At 42.9% G+C, this 17,881-nt stretch overlaps 1 protein-coding gene across 3 annotated transcripts in view; it reads left to right on the forward strand.

Annotated features, from left to right (window-relative positions):
* Positions 1-17,517, forward strand: part of KANK1 (KN motif and ankyrin repeat domains 1) — a 128,667-nt gene extending 111,150 nt beyond the window's left edge. For all 3 annotated transcript variants that reach the window (XM_074812984.1, XM_074812985.1, XM_074812983.1), the window contains 9 exons: positions 2,607-2,825; positions 3,656-3,764; positions 4,956-5,165; positions 7,187-7,274; positions 10,013-10,232; positions 12,959-13,101; positions 13,640-13,840; positions 15,771-15,869; positions 16,534-17,517. In XM_074812984.1, coding sequence (XP_074669085.1) covers positions 2,607-2,825; positions 3,656-3,764; positions 4,956-5,165; positions 7,187-7,274; positions 10,013-10,232; positions 12,959-13,101; positions 13,640-13,840; positions 15,771-15,869; positions 16,534-16,596 — 1,352 coding nt within the window. In that variant the 3' untranslated portion in view covers positions 16,597-17,517. The remainder of the gene's footprint in view (positions 1-2,606; positions 2,826-3,655; positions 3,765-4,955; positions 5,166-7,186; positions 7,275-10,012; positions 10,233-12,958; positions 13,102-13,639; positions 13,841-15,770; positions 15,870-16,533) is intronic.
* Positions 17,518-17,881: the final 364 nt, after the last annotated feature.

The raw sequence follows: 17,881 nt of genomic DNA on the forward strand, positions 1-17,881 counted from the left end.
AAGGGGAAGGCCTGAGAGCTGATTGACGGCTTGCAGCATTAATGCTGTGTTGGGCCCAAAGCTGTCTTTGCTTGAACCTTGGGTACTGTAAACACAGTGAGTGTAGACATCTAACAGCTGTGTTGGGAGAATAAGCATACTGGCCAGTTTGTCTAACACACACTTACTTATTTGTTGTGTGCTTGTCCTTGAGCCGTGATGTCATCTTCTTTTGCCAGGTGTTGGGACTGAACAGGACACCTTTTCTTGAAGTGCATGGATAACATGCCCCAAATCCTGAGCTCAGTGTGGTGCTTCTCAGCCACTGAGGGATGAACCAGAAGTGGGAACCTACTGACAGTCTGTTGCATCAGTGGCAGGTTTAGTTACAAGAGAGGCTGTGAAGTAGGGGAGGATAACTGTCATTATCCCTGCAGCTCCCTCCCCAGCTGCATCCCAGGGCAGAAGGGAGACATCTGAGGAAGTTCAGACTCTGGCTTTGGGGGACTGAGCATTGCTGAGGGGGGATGACAGGGTGCACAGAGGTGCCGTCAGTTCTGCCAGCTGCCCTCAGCTCTGGCATGCACAAGCCCACCCGCGTCCCCAGGACATGCTGTGGTTGTCGCAGCTGCCTTTGAAGGAGGACTGTGACATCTGGCAGAGGATGGAGAGACTTCAGCTGACAGTAAACTTGGGCAGCTTCGGGGGCTTTGCATGTCTGCTGCTTCAGAGCAGGTTTTTCCTCCACTCCCTTCTCATGTCCTTGGTGGTGAGGCTGGAGCAGAAGGGGTGACCTGCTAAAACCAGCCGAGACAGCCACCACCAGCTGCAGTAGGAAGCTGTTACTCTGGTGCTCTTTAATTGTAGCTGTCACCGCTCCAAGCAAGCAGAGGGAGAGGCAGTTTCCTTGTTTTTCAGCTAAGGGAGTTTAAAAATAATTAGTTTTGGCTCAGCAGTCCATCGCCTTGGCAGCCCTCTTCTCCTCTGCTGGTGGATGAGGGATGGTGCTTGCTGTCTGTTGGGAAGAGACCCGACTGAAGTCAGTCTCCACTGCGAAGTGATGAGAGGTGGGGGAGTGAGGGCAGGACTTTCTTCTCGATTTCCATGGGTGCCTATTTTGTCCAGAGTGCGCAGGCACATCTTTAGAGGGGTTGCTCCTCCACAGAGGGCACTGGGGTGGCTGCTGCCTTCACCCGCTGCTTCCCTGAGAGGGCAGAAGTTTTTTGGCTGTATGTGCAGTGACACGTCTGTTAATACCCTGCCGTGTGCCTTTCCCAGTGGGCGGCTTCCCACGGTAGCTTGGAGAAGCTGTAAGCAGTGGTGGAAGTGGGCAACAGGTCTCGTTGCTGGAGAAGACACCCTGGAAATGCATGTGGGGTGAGACTCAGTTGGAAACTCGGAGACTTGGGTGGGAATGGGACCAAAGAGGAGGAGGCTGCTGGGAAGTGACAACGTTGGGGAAAACCAGCTTCATTATGTCCTGTTACAGGAAAAAAAAAGTACTGAGGTGAAGCAAGAAGGGGGAAAGGCAGTCTAGCAAGAGCAGTAAAGATGTTAGCTGTATTTCTGAAAGTGAATATCTGGAATTTACCTTTCTACAATATGTTAGCATCCTGTGTAATGCCACTCATCTATTTGAATGAGGAGGCTGTGGCTTAATTCCTGATAAACACAAAGGAAAAAAACTATGGAGGCACAAAGTGATTGAAGCAAGCTTTGAAAGAAAAGTGATAGTGTTTAAAGTAAATCGAACATTCTCTTCTTTTCCCTTGAAATGCTAGCAAGATCACTTAAGGAAGAATGTGTGTGTAAAAAACCCAGTGTGTTCCACAAATAAAAACATTTGTGCAGCTTTATAGAGCAGTTGTAATAGCACAGCTGGAGGAACTCCAGGGGAATCTGTAGAAGTCTGTGCGTAATTAGCGCTGCCTTTTAAACACACAAAGGGAAAAAATGAGTGGATGCCAACAAATCAGAAAAAAATAAGTATAACCCAAACATTTGGAATTTGATTTAAATACAAGTACTAGCTCAGTACAGTCCTATCCAAAATAAAAAGAAATGTAATGGGTGGGTGTTTATTGCAGTTGTCTCAGTAACTAGGTAAAGTATATAACTTTCAGAATTAGTGGAATGCTGGCAGAAAGGAAACTTCCCTGAATAATTTCTGCTTTCATGGAAAATGCCATTTCTTAAAAAAAAGATATAAAGGGCACTGTTTTTGCAGAAGGAACCTGTAGAGCCTGTGAACGCGCTCTTCAGGCATGTCAGTGAGGAGCAGCTCCGTGAGTCCGCCCTGAGCCAGGGCGTCAGGAGCTGGGGTCACTGCGCCTACTGAAAGAGAAGGAAAAGGAAGGACCATTTGTTTCATCCATTTTAAAGCCAGTATCTTTATAGTTTTTCCTTGTATTGTATGTTTTCATGGAAAGAAAAGCTCAGAGCTATTTTTTCGTGTGTTTTCTGAAAGCAATCACACCCTTTTCCTATTGGATCCTCAGAAAAGAGGTTTGTAAAGCGCAAGTGTTGCCCTTTTTTTCCACTTGTTTTTTTTTTCCCCTGTTGATTACAGCATTGATGGAAATGTTTTGGTCTGACTCCTCCTTGATGCCTACTGTCTTCCCTGGCAGGTGCTACTTTGGAGTACATCCCTCACGGCCAACTTGCAAATGCCCATTTAACTTCAAATTTGCGAACTCTGAAATTGGAGCAGGACATTGCACCCACTCAGGAGGAGAGGAAGACTCCCCTGGTGGAAGCTGTTCGGGGAAGGAAGTCCTTTTCTTCTCAGGACAAAACTCTTACTCCAATTAACCTGACAGATGACCAGCTTGCCTCTGGCCTCTATGGTAATAACTGGCTCACATTCACCTTTCATCATGCTGATGGAGTTTGAATATGAAATGCAGTTATAGAGGAGGTTTTCAGGGTTCTCAAAATTGCAAAAGCAGGGAAAGATGCAGCTACAGGAAAAGTCACAGTGTGAGACCCTGTGTCTGCAGATAGTGGTTAGTTTTTAAGTGGCAAATCGTAGTGCATCAGTGAAATGCCATTTAGTGTCCTCATTCAAAAAATGTACTGAGAGAGAAAGGACTAATAATTTATAAAAAAAACAAAACAAAACCTTAAATTTGTAAGAATGTTTTACCTGTCTTATGCTTAGAGATTGGTTTAAAAGTTGTTTCAGTGAATACTAAAATCCAAAAGACCAGCCTTTATTGAATCTCCCCACCCTGTTAAAGAGGTTATTATTAAATGTGCTGTTTGTACTAATACGTTAATTCTGGCAATGAGCTGCTGTCACCTGACACCAAAAATTAAGATTTCTTAATAGAGCAGAGTAACCCATTTCAATGTTAAAAGTCTTTATAAATAACAAAGAAAAAAAGTAACAAACATGTATTTTTTTAAAGTTTTCCAAAGCATAGCAGCATGTTGGAAGATAGGAAGGTTAGGCTAAACTAGTTTTATGTTTCCAGAGTTGTTTTTGAAAGTGTTCTTCTATATTTCCGGTGTGCATCTCGCACCGTGACTGTGTATAAAAAGATTAGAAAGACCAGCTTCAGTTGGTTTAATTAAACAGAAAGCTGTTTGTTTTGAAAAATTGTCTAAAGCTGCTGCAGTCAAAGCCAGCTACAGATTTGTACTGATACGTGTGCTTTGTCTCCCCTTTCACCAGTATGTACTAATAATGAAAGCACACTCAAATCTATCATGAAGAAAAGGGACGGGAAGAAAGATTTGAGCAACACCAAGAAGAACCTGCAGTTTGTCGGCATTAATGGCGGGTAAGAGACCTGTCTCCAAAAAATGTGTCATTGCAGCACTTTCACAGTGGGAAGGAGAGAAGGAACCCAGGAGCGTATGCATAGCTTTGGCTGGTCCTTCAGGCTGTGATGCATCTGCTGAGTTTAAGGGTCAGAGGGAAGACCAAAACAGCTGAGCTCATCTTAATCCTCTGCAAACCTTTTGTGCTTGCAAACCTTGTGTCATACATGGCATCAGTCTCAAGTATCTGTAGGTTAGATTGCTACCAAATTTAACATGGGAAGATGAAACAAACTCGAAGAGCCATGGGAACATTTCTCAGGCAATATTAGCTGACAAGTGCAGCATTGTACTGTTGAACAATGCAGCAAGAGTTGGCATTGCCTAAGAATTAACTTTTCTGTCTTTGCGCTAGATAAATACAGAAACTTTGCTACACAAATACAGAAAACAGTATGGGAAATGATCTTCTTTTAAAATACTACTTACCCTTGCAGAATGTTGCAAAGAACTTTGAAATGGTTTCACCAAATGGTTTTTACATAGATTTTCTAGCCCTTTCCTGAGATTAGTTTTTCCATAGTACCAATGCCTTGTGCAGTATATAGCCTAAATATCACAATTAATTCATTTCATACATATTGACTGAAAGTATTATTTCTTATAGTGTGGGAAAGTTATAACTCACAAATCAGTCACAAGTCATTGTATGTTAGAAGAATAGGCTTAGTACATGAATTCATCAGCTGCTGAGGTTGGTGAGATAAGACAGTTCATTAGAATCAGCATTATAATTGTCCAAATCACTTATATTTCACTTAAAACATCAAAATGTTTTGGACTGTCACAGGAAAATTTGTTTAAATTGCAGCTGTTGTCTTTAGATAGGTTTTATATCTTCCCTGGTTATATCTGCCTAGGAAGGCAACAACGCAAAGTAATTTCATTTTGGGGCTAAGGCAAGGTCTGACAGAGTGTTATGACTTCTGTTTAAAGAAAGGTTGGTTTTCTCTCATTACACACTGTGCACGTAATCACAGTGTCAGTGGGTAGTGGCACTGAGTTCAGTGAGTAGAAAAGGTCTCTAAGTAGAAAATAGGAAGACAAAGCCTTTTCAAGAAATTTTTCAATTTGCAGCAGTGCAGGCAGGTACTGACTGCTGCTGAATGTCACTGAGCAAGCACCTCTGCACCTGCTCATTCTCCCCACAGGTATGAGACCACATCCAGTGACGACTCCAGCTCTGAGGAGAGCTCCTCCTCAGATTCGGAGGAGGAGTGTGAGGGCCATGAGTACCCCCACAGCCGGCACACAGAGGAGGGGCAGCCCACATCCTGTGCTCCGGAGGTCTGCGCTGTGGGGCCAGAGAAGGACAGCCCCCCTCCAGAGTGCGAGGCCGAGGAGGTGGAAATCAGAGAGAGGTAGGCTGCTGGCTCTCTCCTGAGTGCCTCTGAGGGGGTTACTACCACCTTGTTCATGGGGCGAACCATGGGCTATGCCCGTGCTGGTGGAGAGTGCCAGCCCCATTGTTGCTCAACTGCTGCATGCTTCCCTCCTCCTCGAGCGGGTAACCAGAGACAGTTTTGTGGCAAAACAACTGCCTGTGAGCGGGGAGAGGGTGTTGGAGGGTGTTCTTTCCAGCAGCTTCATTTATAGCAAGAACTAGGTGGCTCCCTGCCCTGGCAGAGGCTCTCCCAGGTCACAAACAGCACTTGTTTGGGAGCAGGCAATGCGTGGTTAACAACCTGGTTTGTAAAACAGTAAGTAAGCAAGTGAGTCTTGCACACCAGGTCAGCGGCCTACTGGGAGCACATCTTGCATTTGCACCTTCCACAGCATCTCAGCCGTGGCTGGTACTGCTTGGTAAGACAGTGGGGTACAGCAGCGAGGAGGTCGTCCGACCCTGAGATCATATACTTCATATGATTTCTTAGAGCATACTTTAAGGCTGCCATCATGCACTTGTTCATCATTTCATGTCAAGGTTACTTTTCATATCGGTACTGAACTGTGTAAGGTAGCATTTGACAGTCAAGGTTGGTTTTTTTTTTTGGCACTTGGAAAGCAACAGTGTGGTGAGTTTTTACTGATTCTTGACTAGTGAATGGACAAAAGGAAGTATAAACATAGACAGTGAAGAGATATTTTATAGATACTGGATTTGACAGATGTTTACAAGTATGCTAGCTTGGAAAATGATGTAAGTGGAATAATAACAGTAAAAGAGCTAAGACAAAATTAATATGTCATGTTTCACTGGAGATACAGCTTAACATCAAACTTACCTGTAATTATCAACTGCTAAATAAGAGATGCAGAAATTCATAATTAAGAGCTATTTATAGGCCTTGGAGCTATGAGTTTTGAAGTGCCCTGAACATTATTTATACAGTACTGTAGGATAGCCTGTTATTTTACAGGTAGCATAAAAAGATGGGCAGTTTCTCAAAGGAGGTCTCTAATTCATATTTACCCTAGCAAGGAGTCATTGTGAAGAGGAGCAGCAGGACAGCTTACATAGCCACATGTACTTGAGGAGCATGTTCTTAGCAAGCTGGCTGCCTTGGCAGTGCCATTTGAGTGGAGGAGGCAGGGCACACGGCCACATGGGACTGAGTGTGGTCTGTGCAATGGTGGAGCATTTCAGTGCTCTGGAAGCACCAGCAGCTGGCTTGTAACCCTAGAGGGCTAAAATGCCCACCTTACATACATGAGTGTGTTAGTTTCTCTGCTTTATGGGAGAATTTTCCAGGAAAACTGCCATTATCCTCTGTGGCAGGTTGTAGGCAGAGATGGTTGGCCACAGCCAACACGGTGCCATGTGGCACAGGCATGGGCCTTCTTATTTTCAGCTGTTCCTGAGTTTTGAAATTTGTGATAGAAAGGGGGCAGAAGTGAAAACATGAAGGGGGACTTGAGAAAGAGAGTAAATATCCAGAGTGGATGGGATGAGAAAAGCTGGTTCCAGTGAACAGGAGCTGGCAGGGAGGCACTGCCTGTGCGCTTCCCAGCTGATTAATTCCATTTCCATCGCAACTGTCGGCATTTCCTCTTGTTAATCAAGTGATCAGAACACAGAGTATATAATACATTCTCTGCAGTCGTACAGCAGTAGGTGAGAATTTCCACTAGAAGGGCTGCCAAGTCCAAAGCACAGAAGTGATGTGTTTGTCACCTGTCTTACCGTTTCCGCTGCTCCTCCTGCGTACATCTGGGAAACACGTTTTTCCTCCTCATGAGGTCCATGGCCCCGCCAGTGGCTCTGCTTGCCATAGAGGGAGTCTCTGTGGAGAATAGCTACCAGAGTGGCTTTTGCAGTGCAGCAGCTGCTATCTTGTCTGGAAACATTCATTCTCACATGGCTTTCAGGAAGGTAAATGCTTCTATGCTGAAATGTCAAGAGAAAATTGAAACGTGCCATATATTCTTCTGTCTCCCTCAGATATGAACTAAGTGAAAAGATGCTTTCTGCCTGTCACCTGCTGAGAAACAACATTGATGACCCCAAGGCATTGACCAACAAAGATGTGGTAAGCAACACAGGGCAAAATTCTCTCTGAGCTGCAACAGAAAAACTTTGGGGAGGGATAACTTCTGGTTTTGCAGGACCAGCACCACAGTGGCTAGGCAGAAGAGGATTTCATCTTTCCTGGAAGAGTCACAAGGTGCTTTTTCTATCAGGAGGCTTTTGTCCAGAGAATGTACTTGTGCTTTGTGTGCTGGGGTGTTGTCATCTCAAGGAACACACATAAAATTAGTAACATGGAAGCACAGTTTCAACACATCTGTGCATTCCCATGTTTTTTTACAAGTGTTGCTTTAGCACTGTTGTGGGCAGCTCTCAGGCCTTGCATTAAGAGACTGCATGGGGTGAGGAGCCTGTTTCTTCCCATGACAAAAGCTCAGGGTCTGTTCTGAAACTGCAGGTGCTCTGCCTCCTCCTAAACACAGGGGTACTGTTTCTGTCTCACAGCGCTGGTAGCTTTTATCAGTGCAGCAGGGAGTAAGGAGTATTCATTGTTAATACTCAGTCTCAAGAAATAAGGTTCTATTTGCTTCATATAGGAATTGTCTATGCTGCTTTGTGAGGGCAATCTGAAAGCAAAGGAACACTTCTTAGTGATTTGAAATCAAATTTTGCATTTATTACAGTTGTGCAGTGACATAAAAGGCAACAATCCAGTGCCAGTCTCCTCTACCATTGAGCATCTGCAGCTTCTTAAAGACAATAATACTGTCTCTGTCCAGTTCTGACATTTGTGGTCCAGGAAATTTTTTGAAAGGTTGTTTAATACAGTTGTGATGGGTAGTTTTTAATCCTCTGTCAGTCCTTCAGGAATAGTTTAGGCATTCAAACATCAAATGCTTCAGACCCAGTTGAAGTTGAAAGTGTCAAAAATGGCATAACCAGGTGGTAATCTCTGCCTTGGAAGTGTAATTTGCATTTACATGTTTCTTTCTTGTGCTTAAAGTGTTTATCAGCACAAGTGGTGCTTTGTAGCTGGAAGCTGCAGACTAATCAGCTCTTGTTCTCTGTCTGTCTGCTGATAACGAAGTCTTGTCCAAAAAGGGTAAACTTCAGTACAGCTAGGGATCTATATAAATTGTCCCAACTTCTTCCAGCATACTCAGCTCTTGTAGCTGCTGTTTACACCAGAAGTCACTACAAACTGCTCCTTTTGGGATGTGATGGATTACTCGAGTAAGAAAAATGTACCATTTACTTAATAATGCGTGTGATGCTGTGACTGTAAAACTAACTTCTTGGGGGTATATTGCACTCAGTAGTGCCTAAAATAAAAAAACATTTATATTGTGTCACTTTATGACCACTTCTGTGTTTCAACTCTGTATGTTCACAATACACATGGACTCTTAACTCAAATGGTTGGATCTTGTAAGTTTTTATTGTAGTAGTACTGATGTAGAATATTTTGTATATATGTAGTACAGATGTATATGTAGCACTGACATGTGTAGAATATTCTCCCTTTACCAGACATGGGCCCCCTCTAGAGCTACTGATACAGGTCCTCTGTGTTTTCCCTAGAGACTTAGAGAAGCCTGCTGAGTGTCTTCTCTGTAAAATTGTCCTTGAACTTACCACTTTGCAGGTGGGGGTTTATGAGAAGAGAAGAAGGACATGGTGATCCTTCCACGTTAGGGAAGTTGTTTCAGAAAGTCAGAGCTGGTAGTGACTGGAGGAGACTTCCTGGCTCACAGCTAGATCTGCTCTACGTTGTTCCCCACAGACAGTTAGTTGCCTGGCCTAAGAGGCTCCTACCCCTCTACCCTTGGTCTGTATCAATGTGAAAGTTTATCCTGAATGTCTAACCTGCATCTTCTCATTGCAGATAAAATCCCCTACTACTACAGCTAGCCAGCCTGCAGGTGAAGAATAGGTTCTTTCTTTTCTTGCTGCAACAGCCTTTTGCACTGTGAAAATGTTACCAGGTTCCTTTCCCCAGCTGTTCTTTCAGCAGAGCATCTCCAGTCCTTCCTGTCTGTCCCATAGGTCAGATTTCCTTGACTTCCAGTCATTCTTGCTGCTTACCTTTGAAACTGTTTTGACCAAATCTTGTGTGTCGTTCAGACCAGATAAGGTAGTCCAGCTGTTGCCTTCACAGTGCTAGGTAAAGAGAATGCATCGCATGCTGTGTAAGATACCAATCTGTTTATTCACCCCAATACAGTATTTGCCTTTTTCATTACAGTGTGGTGTGGTTGACTCAGGTTCAGCTTGTGATCTTCTGTAATACCCAGCTCTTCTGCAGAACTGCTGTCCAGCGAGTTCTCCTATACTTTGTGCATTTGGTAATTCATGCCTCAGGATTGGGCCTAATTGACATAGCAAGCTGTTTTAAGTCCCCGAGAAATGTGCATTCGCACTGCTCTTAGTCTTGAGTTCATCAGTGATTTATAAACTTAGTTAAGTATTTCATGGAAATGATTACTCCATGTCTTTTTTCTGTTCACCAGTATTTGATACCCATTAATTCTGGGAGTAATCTCATCCTACAATTCTGTGCCCTCAGAGGTGAACCATTCATGAAAATTAGGTGAAATGAGAAGAGGTAAATAATTGCTGTTTTAAAGAGGGGTTTGGTCAGAGAGGAAGCTTTGGTCTGTACATCTTGTTTGTGAGCTGAATACTTTCTTCCCACACTTGACTAAAAAAGGCTTGACCTCCTGCACTGCTGACTTGTGGGATGGAAACTCCTTTAAATAGATTGCCCGTATGTAAATTTTTCTGTCTTGGTTTTGGCAGAGGTTTTGTTTAAATACCATCCAGCACGAGTGGTTTCGTGTCTCAAGTCAGAAGTCAGCTGTCCCTGAAATGGTTGGAGACTACATAACTGCCTTTGAAGAAGTTTCTCCTGCTGTCCTCAGACATATCATCAACATGGCGGATGGAAACGGAAACACAGCTCTGCATTACAGCGTCTCACATTCTAACTTTGAAATTGTAAAGCTTCTTCTGGATGCAAGTAGGTTCACTTGTTTGTATTTTTTTTAAATTATTTTTTGTTTTTGCAATCCTCACAGGTGAAATTCTTGATGAACAAGAGGTCAAGTTTGGGCTTCCTGCCGCAGCTGTTTTAACTTAACAGTTACGTGGTGGCTCACTTGGGTAGTCCAGGATCCTTGTTTCTAGTGCTAGCTTTGGAGGTGATGGTGATGGCTCTTGAAGAAGTTACAAAAAACACTCAAGTAAATTATATACAGAGTTGACCAGTGTTTGGGACAGGTAGGTAGATCCCTGACTCTTGGACTGTAGTCCAAGTTCAGCAGCACCAGCCTCCAGCAGTTTTCTCTGGAGGCAGCAACAGCTGCTGCTCAGCCAAAGGTAGGGTGCTGGTGGAGTAAGATGCATTCAGGTATAAACATCCATGTTAAATACTCAAGAGTAGTCTAGCTTTATCTTACTAGAGCAATACAGAAGCTTTTTCAGGCCACCTGCTTGACACATCTATGCTGCTCTCCTGAGAAACTGAAGCAATATAGCATTCTGCCATATAGGAGTATTTTCCTGATCCGTGAGCAATGTGATAATGCTTCATTTAGTTGCTTTTGTTGTTGTTTCCTTCTCTCCATCCCCTTGCAACACACATGTAGAGGTGCTAGTGGCAGACAGGGAGACTCCAGAGCATCTGGAGCCAGAAGTCAGCCAGCAGAAGGTGTTGCACATTGGAGCTGGTCCCAGGCAGGATGTGATCTGTTTAAGCCTAGTTTTCCTCCCTGACTGAAGTTTATTTCGCTAAATGTTATAAAACCTGTCATGGTGGTGAAGCTTAACTAGGCCAACGACACGGCTGAAGCATAAGCCTAGCAGTATTTATAAATCCAGAAGGGTAGCATCAGATAGACAAGGATATTAATGATAGAGGTCTCCACTTTGGTAACCCAGCACATCTGTCGCACATGCAGAGACTTCCTGGGCAGGAAAGTGAGCACTTTGAAATCTCTGGTCCTGTTTGAAGGCAGCCTGTTGGGAAGAGTGAGTCATGGCAGGGGAATGCAGGGAATGTCAGGAGCACAGTGAAATGCAGCAGGCTGGCTCTGCAGCACAGCCAGTGGTGGAGGAAACTGCCCCTCTGCTTCCCTGGGTGTATTGGTGTATCATGAGCATGCTCATCTGTTGCTGGAAGTCAGGACTCCTGCTGTTTACAGCAGCTGGTGTATTGCTCTGAACACAGTGGCTTTTGACTGCAAAATCCCACAAACATGACTAGCGCCAGGTGTGCAGGAGTACACTGCATGTTGCCAGCACTTGTTAAATATTTGCGAACAGGCAAATTCCTTCAGGTTTCTACAGTCTTCCTCTGGACCATGTCTAGATGGTCACCACAGTCAACTTTGCAGTGTGGTTATATCACAGGCAGATTCTTGGTCCAAGAAGTCCGTGTCTGTGTGTTTGGTGGGAAGAGCAAATGAGACAAGAGACTCCTCTGTATCACCATGCAGTGTTACCAAGAAGACAAAGAGAAAAACAGCTCTGCTCATTAGCCATATAAAAAAGGAGCTGGAATGTGACCTCAGAAAACATACCTCTGATGAAGTAGTCTAGTCAGGGTAGGAGAGCATCACTTCTAATAATTATTCATTACTCATGTAATGAATGTAGTAAGCAATGCATGTAGCAGAGTGCCATGTTCTGTGGCTTTAGTGGCTTCCCAGAAGTGACTTCTGAAAGTAAGATTGGGCTACTAGAAGCACAGATGATGTCTGTGGAACATGAGAAAACATGTGTTTTCTTACATCTGCAGTTGTATTGCTTCTGCAATGTTCTTTTCACTTTTTTTAAAAAAAAAAAAAAAAAAAAAAAAGAAAAAAGCAAAAAGCCTTTAGCAATAAATCTGAAGAATTTCCTGAAGGATTTTTGCTTGTTAAGATATCTGTGGTGCAGTTTAACCCCAAGTCTAGAGATACTGTTTATGTAAGTCTGAGTCCTTGCTTTCCAATGCGATGAGCACACTGAAAGCCCTGCTGCCTGATGAACTAATAAGCCCTGCTGGATTTCTGCAGAATTTTAGGAACAGAGACAGACTGGAGATTAGACTCGAATGAAAAGGAGAACTCTTGTCATTTCCTGGCTCTAGTCAGAGGACTTGACTGTATTTGTTCCCAGAGTACTTTTGTTCACAGTCAAATACTCTGTAGAGCTGGAAACAGTCTCTAATTGAAAGGTTTTTTTCTGCAGCTCCAAAACATGTCAAAGTACACTTGCAGATCTTTAACACCAATTACGGGAAAATGTTTGTGCTGAGGAAAAACAGCTTTTCCACTGACCGTGTTGCTGGGTTGTGTTCGCTTTGCAGTGTGGATCCCCTCAGGAGAAGAGCTTGAAGACTCTCCTGATGGTGTTCATGGTGTTGACCGATGACCCTGATGGTCATGTCAAATTTCAGACTACTTGCTTTTACAAAAGAAAAAAACACACAAAGAAAGCCCTAAAATGATGATGTATAAAATGTCTTTGTGCTCTCCCTTGTGTTGCACACATAGTAGAAGAGAATCTTTTTCTTTCTCAGGCTCAAGAGTCCCCCTGTTTATTTTTTTCTTCTCCACTTTCCCTTGAATTGCTTCCATTATGAGAGCAATTGCTGCCTTTTCTTTTTATAGGCTGCTCTACTAACAGCTTATTCAGTTCATTAGCACAATTGCTGCTTTTTGGGTTCCTGCTTTCCAAAGAAATTATCTCATCTCTCTGCAGATGTCTGTAACGTAAATCATCAGAACAAGGCCGGCTATACTCCCATCATGCTTGCTGCACTTGCAGCTGTGGAAGCAGAGAAGGACATGAGGATAGTGGAGGAACTATTCAGCTGTGGGGACGTGAATGCTAAAGCCAGCCAGGTCAGTCAAAACGGTTCAGGAGACACCGTTTGCACTCCCGTGTTTCTATCTTTCCTTCCACGCTCCCATCCCTGCTCCATCAGTTCATCTTTTGCACTCATTCACTTTCACCCTCGGTGGTCTTTGATGTTTATGTGTATGTTTTTGATTGTTGTATACAAAATGGAGCTGTGGAAGAACAGTTGAGCCTCAGGTCTGGATCTCTTCTAAAAATGAAGATTGAATATTATATGAAAAAAAGGTTACTGAATTTTGGGAGGAGTTTACAAATTCTACACCATTTAGCTCCTTCCAAGGAACTCCAGATGTTGGGAGATAGATCCAGTATATTCCATTAATTTAGTAAATACCTATGTGAGTGTGGGATATGTTATGCATGAAAGGTATTTAAATAATGGCAAGCAGAGCCTTGAGAGTGCTGTATAAAATAACTTCTTTTTTTCCCCCTAGAAGAAGCACAGTGCCAAAAAGTAAGTGTGCATGCTTTGTCACCAATTGTCTGGGTAGTTATTTTGGTTTTCCTCTTCTTTCCATGCAGGCTGGTCAGACTGCACTGATGCTAGCTGTGAGTCATGGGCGGATAGACATGGTTAAAGCTTTACTGGCCTGTGGTGCAGATGTCAATATCCAGGACGACGAGGGTTCTACAGCTCTGATGTGTGCTAGTGAACACGGGCATGTAGAGATTGTCAAACTTCTGCTGGCTCAGCCTGGATGTAATGGCACCCTGGAGGACAACGTGAGTTGCCTTTCCAGATAGTGCTTCATCAGATAGCTTCTTCACTCTGGAATGTTTCTCTTAATTCAGTTTTTTTGATGCAGTGGAGAGCTGCTGAAATCTACTTATGTGAATCTCTGACTCACAGTGCCAAAATACCAAATGCATGAATATTCTGCTTAGTGGTGGCAAGTGCTGTAATTATTTGGCTAGTATATTTGCTTTCCTAACAGACCTACCCAGTAGCAATTTTTATGGTTAGCTGTAGGTGTGTATTGGCCAGAACAGAAAAAAACATTTGCTAGCTCATGGTAAAATGTCTTCCCTTCTCACATTCCTTCCCCCTTTCCCTGGAGTCTTCCAATTTTCAGTTAGGACCTTATCTGGTGACTTTAAGGCGTTACTGTGTTGCTTTTCTGTGTCCATGGCAAACATCAACCCTACAGTTCTCTTCACAGGATGTTCACACAGTATCTACACATGACTTTTGAGAGTACAGATTTGGTCTCAGTCATGAGGCTACATTGTTCTGACAGTATACAGATACAGGCTGTGACTTCAGTATCAAGGGAGGCACTTGCTTGTTTCTTGTTTGCAAGGACCATTGCAGCCTATGCTGTCAGCAGACAATTTGATCTACAGACTTCTCAAACTTGAAAATGTTGACTTAGCTGGTTTCTTGCCAGTACTGTGATCTTGTTAACAACATCACTTCTTGGGTATGTTTCCATTCTTCATATTGCTTTACTCACTGAGCACTGAAAGGGAGCCTGCGTTTGGGATTTGGGAGGGCAGTGGGTGGTTATTTGTTGAAGCTGTTGCAGAGAGGCAGAGACTTCATTTTTGTTCATTCATTCACCTGATGCAGGAGCTGGCTCAGTTGCTTGATGGTGCCAATAGTGTGTAACAGTTGGCCTGAGGGGAAAATGTAAGGAGGTCTCAGTGTAACAAACACTTTTGGGGACAGGCTAGGTTACTGCAGCCTGGATGCTGTTAGCACTATTAATCACTAAGTCATTAATTAAAGTCTTTATGGGGACATAACATTTAGCTGTTCTTGTAGGCAGTTAGATACTGTTTCCCAAGCACAGCTTGTCTGCTGCTTGTTCGTTATTGGAGTGCAGGGCGTTGTAGCAGTGTGATGCACCAATTTCAGGAAGGGAAGGAAGCAAGGAAGGCAGAATTTGGGATGTGGCAGCTTTGTACAAGTGTGCTTCTCTGACAGTTCAGAGATTCACATCACAGGTTGTCTGACATCTACTTCTTCCTGGAGCAGACATGGTTTAAGGGGAAAACAGCAGGTCAATAAATTACTCTTTCAGCAAAAACACTCTTTGCTTCTAGCAGCCTCAGCAACTATGGTTTCTGAAAGCAATAGTATCTTCTGAGAAACTGAGGTGACAGTATTTGACCAGGAAAGTCCATTTGTTTGTAGTTAGACTTCCATTAAGGAGAATTTGGAATTATGAATGCAACTGCTCTTAGTGTAATGGGAGCTATAACACAACGATTACCATTGTAACACAGCAATTATCATGATATTTGATTAGCATTTATCCCTCCCTTATTGTCTCTTCTATTCCTCACTGACATTGTAGTTTCTCTCAGATAGCCCAATCTTCTGAAATCACTGGTCTTACACAGCACTACATGTAATGTTACTGTGATAATAGCATGCTCATTCTTCCTCAGCAATAATAGAGACTCCTTGTTGAGAGAAATTATGAGACCTCTAACAATTGGGCTGCTCATAAAACAGCAGTGCAAGGCTTATTGTCATTTAATTATAATAAAAGAAATTAAACAAGACTCTAAATTAACCCAACTGTCTGTCTGAGCAGTAGGGCCTCCACTTCATAACTTCCCTTCTCTATGGGCTGATGGGGCTTTTAAGAGATCTGTTAATGCACACAAGCACTAATTCTCTTTGTTTCTTCCTTTATTCTCTCAGGATGGCAGCACAGCACTTTCAATAGCCCTGGAAGCTGGACATAAGGACATAGCGGTTCTGCTTTATGCCCATGTCAACTTTTCCAAAACCCAGTCACCGGTTAGTACACAACCTCCTACAGTTTATGTTTTAACTTGCTGTTCTGAACATAACAGTAAAACATAAACAAAAAATTAACCCCCAGCAACTGTACAGCAGTACAGCACATGAAATTTCAGGTTTATTCACAGGATAATTTTTATGCTGGTAAATGCATATTTTTACAATACAGGTTGACTGCAGAAGGCTGAACCCTGGCTGAAGGATTCCTCCTTCTCCCTTCTATTTGGGGGTACAGATAGCTTACTGGGCAGGGTTTGCTGACTCTGGCTAGTGTGCAGAGGTGCTCTTGCATCACTGTAATGCTAATTATTGACCTGGTCACAAAACCACAGCTGTTTCTGGAGTTAGCAGCTGTCCTAGGTGTTCTGGCAACTACCCGCCTGCTCTCTGAACCCTGACTCACTGTGTGATAAAACTGCTGTTAAATGTGTCACTGTCTAAATATTCACTCTCAGCTGGTAGGCTGTATGATAGCTGGCACTGTTCTTCCTAAAATGACCAAAAAAAAAAAAAAAAAAAAAAGAAGAAAGATTAATCTGTGCAACTAAAGGCAAGGGATTGAACAGAGTGCTTGTGAGTGCTGTGTTCTCATTCGGCTGGCTGGAATAATTTCTCTTCACTTCCTATATCCCTGGAATAATTGTTCTTTCCTCTTTTCTAGGGCACTCCTAGGCTTAGCAGAAGGACATCTCCTGGACCCACCCATAGAGCCACGTTTGAGTAGTAGTGCATGAATATCTGTAAAAATCTCTATGCCATCTTTAAGCTGCTAAACATTACTGTTTTACTGAGACAGATACTGAATGTAATTGTCTTTGTGCCTGAACTCACCAGCAAAGTGAAAGCAGAGATCTAGTGCTAAAGATAGAAAACTGTAAACTTGAAGCAAGCATATAGTTAAGTAGTGCTCAGCTGAGAACCTTAGCCAGAACTGTTCTTTTGCTCATCTACTCGTCTTTTCGTACACTGTCATAAATCCTGTTTTTGTTTGCTGTAGATTATCCTTTCCTATGTTATGTGCAGCCTAAGACTTCTAAAGCTATCCATGCAGGGGTGTCCCAGTGGCTTGTTTTTAATCATTCTAAAGCATATTTACTGTGCTAGACTTTTATCACAGTAAGCTTTTTATAAATTTCATTCCAACATGTTTTTAATTACTTTGAAATTCAGAAGTTGCAGTTGCTTATATAGTCAGCTCCGTGGATCTTGAGCTGGTGGGTGAGTGGGTAGGTATTGGGGATAGAGCCTCTTGTCAGGTCTGAAGTTCACTAAATAAGTTGTTTCTAATTGGGGATAATGTATAACTTTTTATATGAGAGATACTAGTATCTATAAAATTAGCTCACACAGTATTTTCAACATTTTATATTCCTTAATAATTAAAAACTACATGAAGAATTACATATCCTGTTACCATATTTTTATTAACTGTGTCAGTCTGTAAGCTCCATACATGTTTGTTGGAGAGTAAAATTAGAGGTACCAGCTGTATATTCCCCTTGAGTGGAATTGAGCGTAGTTCTCGGTGCATATTTATGGAATGCTATTACGTTGTCACATTCACTTTAGTCATGTGTATTGAAATGTTTGAAGTGCCTTAGACTCTTGCCATATTTTCAGAATAAAATTTCATTATGCTGTTTTACTCCTCTCCTGTTTTACGTGTGATTTGTCATCATCCAGAAATGCTGCAGATTACAACTGCAGCAACAAAACAGGGTATATTGGTAAGTCAAGACAGGGAGGACTGGATAGCTCAACCCTTGGGAGCTGCTGGTGAGAACAGTATCAGTGCCCAGACTAGCTTTTTCCTGCTGACTGGCAGAGTAAAAAGCTTTGCCCAAGATGATCTGCCTTCTCTGGTCTTGTACGTGCTGCGAAGGTTGGACCCTTCGGTGCTTGGAGGGAAGTGGCCTCTCTTTCGGCCATGTGAACCATGGGGAGGCACCAAAGGATGGTGTTCAAGGGGTTTGCTTGAACTGCAAAGTAGTTACCAACTGAAATAAAAG

The sequence above is a fragment of the Strix aluco genome, chromosome Z (genome assembly GCF_031877795.1).
Source record: "Strix aluco isolate bStrAlu1 chromosome Z, bStrAlu1.hap1, whole genome shotgun sequence".
In the NCBI taxonomy this organism is placed as follows: domain Eukaryota; kingdom Metazoa; phylum Chordata; class Aves; order Strigiformes; family Strigidae; genus Strix; species Strix aluco.